Below are 10,487 nucleotides of genomic sequence, written 5' to 3'. Positions count from 1 at the left end.
AGGCCCCGCCCCCCGCCCGGGACCGGGAGCGCTGCGGCTGAGGGCCGGCGAGCCGCCCGCCACAAGACACTGGCAATGTGTGGTGGAGGGGGGCAGGACCGACTCACTTGTGGCTCTGGACTGACTCCCGGAGTTGGATCGGGAACGTGAAACATTTCTTTCCACCATCACAAAAGGGAAGGCCCGAGAAGCGCTGCTTCTGTCCTCTGTTTTCCTCTTCAGGAGGACATTTCTCTCTCTTGAAGAGAAAAATAGAGGACATGAAGGCATCTGGTTTCGTATCAATAGAGGACAACCGGACTGTCCTCTGATGGCCGCCCTGCTCTTCTGTGACAGGCCGCGCCAAGCCCTTCCTCGTGTTTGTTTTAATCTTACTGCTAGTTTCCTTCTGTGCCCCTCGGGCTTGTATGGTGAGAGGCAGTAAATAATAAATCCCCATGTACTTTCTCCACGCCTCGAGGGGAGAGTAGGTCTGGATGGCTGAGGGGAAGGAGGTAGTTCTGGGCGCCGTGTTTCAAGAAGGATGGAGAGGAGCTCGAGGGGCAGAGACAGGATTCAAGGGGCTGGAAAGGTTGAGACTATTAGACATGTTCAGCTTGGACACACAGGGATGAAGGGGAGACACGAGACCTAAAAGACTGCCATCAGGAGGCGGGAGAAGCAACACGCTGTCCTTTCCACAGAAGGTAAGACATGAAGCAATAGCTTTACATTGCAGCAAAGTAGAAATAGCTTAGGTATCAGGAACAGCTTCCTTATTAAACTCCCCTCCTGCTGTGAAATCACCTGTATTTTGCCCCAAATTTCCTCTGCCCCATTCTTTCTTTATGCGATAACCTTACCAAAGGCTGCAGAGACACCTAGGGGAAAAATCCATCTGTAAATATTTAAAGGCTATAAAGAAAGAGGAAGGAATTTGCTTATGGTTGTAAACAGAGAGGTGAGTAAAGTGACACAACAGTAGGTCATAAAATACATCCCAAATTAAAGGTAGCTGAAAAACAGAAAAAGAAAATGTTCGTTTTGAAGGAGCTGTTGTGCGTTTGGTATCCAGGGATGCGTTAGAAGCAGTACATTTTTGTAGGGTGATAGCTTGGATCTATTCTGTTAATCTCGCTCAGCAATGAAATCGTTAATAATGTTTATATTGAAGTACTTTAGGTTTCAAAGTTAATCCTTTTAAACATACGGGGCGGTTCACACTTGTCAGAACGGTTGTTTCAGGCTGTCTGTAAACTCAAGACAACACTACATGAGTCTGTGTGCTGAGTATTTTCAATATGATCTTCCATGAGGGTGAGAACTATTTTTCAAGTCAAATTTTAAATTCTGAAACCTACTTCAAAGACCAGGCTTAGATTTCACAGCCACAGAATGACATAACTGGCATACAAGAGGGACTCGCTACACTTGGAAAGACATTTAATTCTTTCACTCCTGTACATAAATATACAATATGAGCATACCCCTGGAAAGACACGCAACAATTTGCTAAGTAATGCACATTCAAAATTAAGCTGAGAAAGCTAACATACTCTATATTCAGAGAGAGTACTTAGTGATGGTACATCATGGTGACTGAACTGAGGACTCCCAAACCCTTATGAAGATAGTTGCTTCTATGAAAAAAAATTACACATTGATGCCATCACCCATATTCCAAAAACAAAAGTTTCCTCTTCTGAGGTACCTACATCAATCCTGAGAAATCTTTGCTAGCAGCGATGCTTTAAAGAAGGCTGGACAAACCCCCATTCAGTTCCTCAAATTAAGTTCCTTATCTGTAAGAAAAACAGATTTATTTTTCAAGAAAGAATGTCCCAACATGTGGAAAGCAGTCAGCCCCCTCAGTTATGTGTGAATCTCTGACAGAGGAAGAACCACAAAAAATATCTGTGGAGAAAAGAGGCAAAAATCTTTCAGCAACTCAGTGTTTAAAATACCAAACTATGTTCAAAACTAAAGACATAAATAACAATGTAGATAGAAACCAAAAGACCTGCAATAGGACAGAACCAGAGTAGATGACAGAGCAATATATTAATGCCATTACTCAAAATAACTGTTCCATTCTCCCTTGCAAAGGAATAACAATCCAATACAAGATGAGCATAAAATAAAATTACCTTGGAAATAGTTTCTATGATCTTCTTCCCCCCTCCTTTTCCATTTCTAACTCATTCTATAATTTTCTCCCAGGAAGGACAGCACATAGAAAATGTCTTTGGGGTGAGGGGTAGTTTAAACTTTCCTTTGCAATAGGACAAGCTGGGGGACAACCGAACCCTGGGGAAAACAGGGTTGTAAAAATCTGGAATAGCCTCCACGGGAAGTGGTAAGGACTCCCATTGCTTGGGACATGTAACCCTAGCCTAACAATGTGATATGTAAATGTACAAGGGTGGAAATCCTATGCTGGCAGAGGCCTGGATATGATGAACTAATCAGTCTTTCCCATATCTAATTTAAATATTTCTATGAGATCCCAAGGAAATCAGAGACTCTCACAAAGTGGTTGCCACTGCACAATAGCTTCAGTCTGGATTTTGTGTAACCTATAAGATGCTTCAGAAACGTGGAGCTTTCACAATTCATCTTAAAGGGAAACTCTTCATTCCACAACTATACTTTCCTTTGGAGGAGTTGATGTGGGCTCTTCACAATACAGAAGAGTCCTAAGCACATTTCTTTACAAAAATAAAGATGTATAATAATCCATGAAGATGAGTTTGATGTATTCATTAGTAGTTTCAACCAGAGCACAACAGCATGTTGCAGGAGAACCAGAAAGTATCCCCATAAAAGATTAGTGCAATGCAAAGGGGAGGAATGGTTGTGTGGTTCTGGGGCAGGGCTGGAAGACAGGATATTGGGATTCTGGTTCTGATTTGCTCACAGCATTCCCATGTGGCTTTTGGCAAGTCTCTTAGCTCCTCAGTGACTCAGTTCCCCTCTCAGAACAGGAAGGAAATGGGAGTAAGGAGCCTAAATTTGTAAATATTAAAATATTAATGAAGCATTTTTAAGAACTGGAAAGAAAGTTAACTGTCTATGTACAAGGCCTGGCTAACATTCTTTCCTTTCTAATAATTTAAGGTGTAATTACTAGCGATGGTGAAAAATGCTTTCACATGCACTGAATTGCCAGTGTCATGACTGTGATTTCACAGAGGTTTTAAGAAAATTCCTTGGGGCAGCAAACCACTAACATCACCATGCAGAGCCACAACTACCATACCCTTTTCAGCTTCATGGTCATCAAAGTGTTCTCCCCCCCCCGTAGATGGCATGGAGTCAATACCAAGCCATACTGGGAGAATTCTTGGCATCCTTATGGAAGGGTGGGTGGGCTGGATTGACTTGGCAAAGGCTGGAGTGGTTTCTGCCAACGTTTAACAAAGGAATCCTTTACACACACTCCCGCTTGATACAGAAGCGGCACCTTTATTGAGTCTGCTATGGAGTGTTTGAAGGAAAATACTTATGCAGTAAATGTATGGAATATATTTAATATACTGAGTCAGTAAAAAGTTCATTGCAGTCGCCCATAGCTGTTCATGATCCTGTAAGAAAACTTTGATTTCTAAGATTATGCACTCTTTAGGGCAGAGACTTTATTTCATTCTGTGTATGTGCACCGGGGCTCACCTAGTAGGATCCTAAGTCTCGGGCTCTACCACAACATTATATAAATAAATAGGCAGGTCACTGCATCTGTCAAGGATGATTTCATACCTGGAATCTAATAGAGGGGTAGGAGGAGACAACCTATAACTCAGAAAGATCAACAAACCTGTAGGCAAGCTGTAGCTAATGGGAGCTAACAGGACAGGTATCATTCCAAGAAAATACAACGTATAAAGGGAATACCAGACGCTGAGCCGAGTCAAAGATTCACACGAGCACAGAAGAGTTAATCCGGTCTGGGACAGAACTACTAACTCTTAGAAAGATCTCCAGTGCTGCGGTTGTAACTTTAACCTATTGACAATCCAGGCATTAACGGTAGTGAGAAGAGAATTCATAACCATAAATCACTAACTTGCATAACTGAACAAATTAACTCTCGTGTTCCAGCTGTTCATATAGAAAATCTATAGCTTTTGATAAGCCCCTGGACGACTGCAGATTAACAGAAACCTACATAAAAAAATGAAGCAAAAATAGTATTAAACTTGTGAGTTTCTATGATAGGTTGAGCATATTTTGCAATATTTTCAAGATTTGACACAGCTGCAATTAAACATGAACGTCAACCTAAAGCCTAATTTTTAAAGTTGCATTAATGTATTTAAGATGTTTAATAACTATCTATAAAATTCAACAGATATGAATGGTGCCTGTTCTGGGGAAAATGCTGTTAAAGTTCTGCAGGAATGAGGGTCCAATTCAAATAGGAAAATAGCATCCGTACGAGTACTTGAAAGAGCTGAGAGTTTCTTTAAGAAAATGCTCCAGTATTTCCACATGACCTACTAAAGGGAAGGAGCTCTGGTATGCTGCCAAATTCCAAGAGCGCTGAGCAGCGATTAGAGTTTGACATAGGAGAGAAAATTTTCCCTTCAGTATCTCAATTTAAAAATCCTACACCCTCTGACCTCTCAAATTCAAAAACTTCATAAAAGCCAACTGATGAAGGAATGTCATTTAGTCGAGTCTTCCAGAACTTTTTATTGCATCCCCTCATTTTCACCCCATGCCAGTGTGCACACACTTCTGTAGCCTTCAGTCACATGGCAGCAAATTATTTTGGCAGAGGATTATTTTGCTGAGTCAGATTTATAGATTACTACGGTATATGTCAGGGAGAGAGGGCCCCAACCTGCTCCTGGTGAAAGTTCGGGTATCGAATCATAGAAAATGAGGGTTGGAAGGGACCACAGGAGGCCATCTAGTCCAACCCCCTGCTCAAAGTAGGACCACCCCCAACTAGATCATCCCAGCCAAGGCTTTATCTAGCTGGGTCTTGAAAACCTTTAAGGATGGAGAGTCCAGAACCCTGTGGGTAGCCTGTTCCAGTGTTTTACTACCCTCCTTGTGAGAGTTTTTTCCTAACATCCAACCTAAACTTCCCTTGCTGCAACTTGAGACCGTTGCTCCCTGTTCTTTCTTCTGCCACCACTGAGAACAGTGCAGCTCCATCCTCTTTGGATCCACCCATCAGGTAGTTGAAGGCTCCTATTGAACCCCCCCTCAGTCTTCTCTTCTCCAGACTAAATAAGCCCAGCTCCCTCAGCCTCTCATAAGTGACATGCCCTAGTCCCCTAACCATTTTCATTGCCCTCTTCTGGACTCTTCAATTTGTCCACATCCTTAATACTGACCATCAGTACAAATAGAACCAGATTCATGGGTGAGGACTGGTGCAGCAATCCAGTGCTAGCTAGAAGGGGAGGCTCACAGCTCAAACCTCTAGTTTTGAGGCCTGCAGAACTAGTCCTTGCAGCATGCAGAACCCCTAGATGTGGCAGTAATGTGTCGTGCAGAGCTAATCCAACTCAGAAGTAGCAGCAATGCACCTCGCCAAGCAGAGACCAGAGCTCCTCAGCTAAGAGAGCAGTCATTATAACAAAGGAAGGGGAAAGGGAGCCCTGAGAGAGGAACATGAAGTGTTGGAAGGGCGATCTGCAAAAGTGGGTCATACAGAGGATCTTTGAAAACTCACACGTTGCTGACAACATAGTGCTCTCCTGTCAATACCTACAGGTCTTCTGACTACTGCACACCTTTGTAAAGGCATGGGACAGCAGACAGGGAGGCTCTCTGTCCTCACAGCCTCATTGCAGATGCCATTTGCGACTACCTAAAAGTTTCCCAAATTCAGCCCTTGCAGGCAATCTATGCCTGTTTTGTTCATCCTAGGTTTTACAAGTTCACAAGGGAACTCAAGTTCTAGGTATAAATTATGAAGAAAGGATACGCCTCATGTGCATATCATTAGATACAGCTTTAGATTCCTCCCCATCCCTGCCCAGAAAGTTTGATTCATCTCTGAAAATGCCACGTGTTCCTCACCATTTAAAAAATATGTACTGATTTGGGCATTTTGTTCCATACATGCAGGAAGTGTAACAACACACAACAGACTGGGAAGGACAAAAGCAATTAGCCACAATGGAGCTGCCATCAAGTGACACAAAACACCCCCAAACTGATTCTCAGGAGGTCAAAAAAATTCAATCTGATTTCTACTTACAAGAAAAAAACACTCAGTTTTAGGAATAGATTTTAAGAGGAAGTAATGGAGAAAAAGGGTGTGTCAGGGGGAAGGAAATCACATCAAAATTCGTTATCCAAGATGAAGAAACAGTTAGTCAATCATCTCCATACGCTAAGCAGCATCAGATTTATTCTTGTTACTGGCATAACTCACATAGACAAGATCCTCTTTCCTATTCCAGGGGCCTTCTGTTGAGTAAAAATGTTGGAGCAGCCCGCAGGGACCCTAAAAGTCTGTTATGTACCTGTGGGAGTATTTCCTTGATACAGAGGCTGTAGAAGACGGCCACAAAGCTGCTCTGTAGACTCCTTGGCAAGCCTTGGTGCAGGGCAGCAGAGGAATCTAGGAGTCAAGCACCACAGATGTCCTGGCACATTGGCCCACGGTGCCACCTGGGGAGGCTGCTGTCATTTAAACGACCTTCAGAGCTGCTTCAGATTCAGGAGAGCACAAAGGTGGTTGAAGTCACTGTACCCCCCTGCCCACCCCGCCCCATTAAACACAGCAAAATATTAACCTTTGTGTTTACCTAATAGCAAGGCATCTAGACTTTTGGGAATGCCTTGTTATCGTTGACAGACCCAAGTAAATATTAGGAAGATCCTAAGACGTTTTTTTATTGTGCATCTTTATCACCCCTTCGAAACCAAGAAAGGGAACTGGCTGATTTAGATTAGTTGGCCTTTATTTTATTATATTCTTTAAAATTTTATGCATGTGCCTAATGTTATGCACTGTTGGTATTTGCATCAATGCATCTTTCCAGGACTGGCACATTAGTTTGTATACATCTTAGCAAAACCAGGCTAAAACTCCTAAAAAGAGTTCAGTTTTAAAAGATTCAGTTTTAAAAAGAGTACAGGGTGAAAGTATTTCAGTGGAGTCTAATAGGTTCAACTAGTTCTCCCCAGTCGCTCAGTTATTTTCACCCTGTTAAAATACAATGCTTCAAATACATGACACCTTTAATCTCCAAGGGATTCAAAGCAATTCAGGAACTATATATACACACAGTTTTATAATACTGCCACCTCTGGGGCGAAAGACAGCAGACAGGTAGACAACTGGCATTTTACACAACTGTAAAGTGAAATTAAATTATACAGAAAGACAGAGGCAAAAAAGTATCTGTTAAGAGAGCAAGGGGACCTTTAACAGCCCGAGGAGCAGACAAGACCTCAAGTCATAATGTTCCTTTTGCCAAAGTCCCACATGATAAAAAGTGTCGAAAAAAAGGTACACTCGGCATACAGACTGGTCTGGTGGGAAAAGGCTGCAACACTTCCTTTATTCATGGCAAACAGTGCTTCTCACCTTAGGAAAACATATGCCATTAAGCTGAGTTTTCCTTTAACTCTGGAAGGACAGAAAACAGTAGTTCCCTCTGACTGTGTGGGCGCAGTCATGCTCTCCATGTGATGTGGAGTATTTTTATAGCAAGGGGGGAAAAGAGAGAGAATGTGTAGGAGAGAGCTGGGCCTTTGAAAGAAAAGCACTTTTTTTTTCCTTTTCAGAAGGTGGGGGGAATTTGAGAGAAGGAAGCAAAATTATGTAAACTGTTTTATAAGCTGTCAAAGTTTTAAAAGCCCCATAGCAGGTTTAGAAAAGATGGAGTTCACTTTCCACATTCTTTCTTTCCATAGATGAAAGGGGCCAGTGAAAACAATTGACCTCAACTGTTTTAATACTGTGTTTGTTATTATATAACCAAGGCCCCTCCATTGGCTATTCTGAGGGGGAACTGCAAATATGTTTCTATTTAACGGGATGCTGTTAATTTAAAAATAATGCCTCTGAACCTCTCCTACCTACTGTTGTTGCAAAGATTACTGTATAGATTAGAGAAATAATATTTCCTGGATTTTTTTTTCCATTGTGCTTAATTTCTGCATTTAACAAAACTGTGAGCCTGAGCAGTTTGGCTTTTTCCCTAGTCAAGACATTTTTCTCTGTTTACACAAGTCTTTCATATGGCAACAGAGGAGAGAGGAACATTTTGAAAAAATAGCAAAAATCAGAAAGCTACCAAAGTGATCAACCACCGAGGACAGCTGTAGGACTTTAAATATAGTAAATTAAAGACAAAAATAATAAGAGTTTAGTTGGCAGCCGCCCTGTAAATGTGCACTGCATTTATTTATTTTCTGTTCCCAACAAAGTGGGCTAGCAGTGGGCCCATAGACTTTTGTCATTTAAAAGTATTTGAGATTGACACAGGCTCAGACCTCCTAATTTTATTCATTGTGTTGTTCATTTCTTGGCCCAAAGTAACCTCACAACAGGCCAAATGTTTTTTAAGCAGTGTTCCCCACTGGAGTCATTTGGGGGTCTTTAAGTCTGGTGACACAATTACCTGCATGGTTTTTGAGAAAACGTGTACGTGGTGCACATTTAAGTTGTAATTAATAATCAGCATGGGTTTAAATGGTAAGGTTAGGGAACGAGTTATGAGTTAGAGCCTTTCATTTCCATGCTTCTGGTCAAACCAGCCCAGATTAGAGGAACCAAGTTACCTACAGTAGATTTCTCAGTCATCTTTATGAACTGCATGGACGATTTCTGACAGGTGCTTTCTGACAAACTCACACATACATCGACAGTCTCAGCAGCGATGTGGATGGAGATGAATGTACCCTGCGCCCCAGGCTGCCAACACACTATTTTTTCCACAGCTGATCTCTATTTAAAAATAAAATGCTCATGTTCCTATTAACCCTTCTCCCTGAATATGGGGTTAGGGCAGGGGTGGCAAAATATGGCCTGTGGGGCAGATCCGGCCAACAAGGAATTCTGTGCGGCTTGACCCTGTCCAGCCCAGGTGTGGGGGGCAGCTTGGGCCATGGCATGTGCAGCTGGTTCCACCACCCTGGGGTGCATGGTGGCTGGACTCGGCTTCCTGGCAGCCCCCTCAGTGGCAGCTCCTTCTGGCTGCTATTACTAGCATCTCTGCTGCTGCTAGATCCGGTCCTGCTGCCCGAGCCCCAAGACCCATTCACCCTGTACCTGCTGCAGGGGATGCCAGATGGAGTGGGCAGATGGGGGCGGGTCTCCATGAAGACCAGCCAGGACCCCTGCAGGCAGGACAGGGAGCAGCATCCAGAAGCAGAATGGATTAGTGGGCAAGGACTGGGGTCGGGGCTCAGCCCCAGTCACTGCCCTGCGATTGCATCCCTGGCTGCCCACCCATGATGGCCACCCTATGGTGGGTGCAGGGCGGACAGGCCCCATACAATCCATGCCCTTCCTCCCTGGCCTGCCAGCCAAAATAATTGTCCATCCCTGACCTGCTCCTTCGCTGCAGATGACCATCAGGAAACAGAGAGGCTTTCAGATTCCAGGATGCTGCAAGTGCATGAATCTGTTATGGAGAGTCAGAGATTCAGGTTTTACCCTGGCTCCTAATGACTGATGTAGCATTGCTAGGCTTGGCAGGATTCCATTTTTATTGCTAAACATCAATAAATGTTGATTTAACCTCTCACAGACCAATGCAAAAATATTTCCATCAGTAATCACTGAAATTTATAGAAAGTAGATCAAGAAAAAAATATCCAGGATGGGGGTAAGGAAATCTGGGACGGGGGGACACCGTGCATGCACATGCACATGCGCACACACACTGAAGGTGGGGTGAAGGAAGCTCTGGCTGCACCGCCTGTGCTCTGCCCCTCTGGTAGCAGTTCGGGCAGCCTCTGCAGGAGCAGGGGGCTGTGCTGGGAGTGGGGTTGGTTGGATGGCAGAGCCTGGAAGGGAAGAGACACTGCTGCAGGATCCCACCACTGAGGAGCAGGGCCACTGACAGCTGGCAGCCCAGTGCTGCTGGTGGCTTGTTCTGCCCAGGTCCCAGCCAGGGATCAGGTGCCAAATTCCCACCCAGTCCAGACCTTGCCCCTGTGCTCCACTTCCTGCAAGCAAAGGCTCCAGCTTGGTATAAACATACTGTCAAATGAACAGAATGATTTAAAGCAGGTATGCTTTGATTCATGGATATCTACTTTTTATATTTTAATATGCAATTTTAACAGTATAGTCATTACTAAATTGTCTGCCCCCCCCCCCCCCAAATCACACACACTCATTTGCCCCCCCCCCCCCCCCCCAATTCCATGCAATCCTGAAAATTTAAAATAGCTAAAAATCCAAATACATGCTTGGAAATAAACATTGGTTTTAGCCATCAAAATGATCAAACAAACATACAAACATCAAATTCTGCCAAGCTTAACCATTGCTGCAGAGGAATCAGCCATGAACGCATATATCTCAC

At 43.5% G+C, this 10,487-nt stretch overlaps 1 protein-coding gene across 1 annotated transcript in view; it reads right to left on the bottom strand.

Moving 5' to 3' along the window:
* The window catches only part of CMTM4 (CKLF like MARVEL transmembrane domain containing 4), a 61,704-nt gene extending 58,451 nt beyond the window's left edge, over positions 1 to 3,253 (bottom strand). Inside the window, exon 1 of the mRNA XM_025209492.1 lies at positions 3,239 to 3,253. Coding sequence (XP_025065277.1) covers positions 3,239 to 3,253 — 15 coding nt within the window. The remainder of the gene's footprint in view (positions 1 to 3,238) is intronic.
* Between the last annotated feature and the right edge of the window lie 7,234 nt (positions 3,254 to 10,487).

This window comes from Alligator sinensis, unplaced genomic scaffold, assembly GCF_000455745.1.
Source record: "Alligator sinensis unplaced genomic scaffold, ASM45574v1 scaffold170_2, whole genome shotgun sequence".
In the NCBI taxonomy this organism is placed as follows: domain Eukaryota; kingdom Metazoa; phylum Chordata; order Crocodylia; family Alligatoridae; genus Alligator; species Alligator sinensis.
The sequence above is the reverse complement of the archived record's forward strand: the minus strand, read 5'-3'. Positions and strand labels throughout refer to the sequence as shown.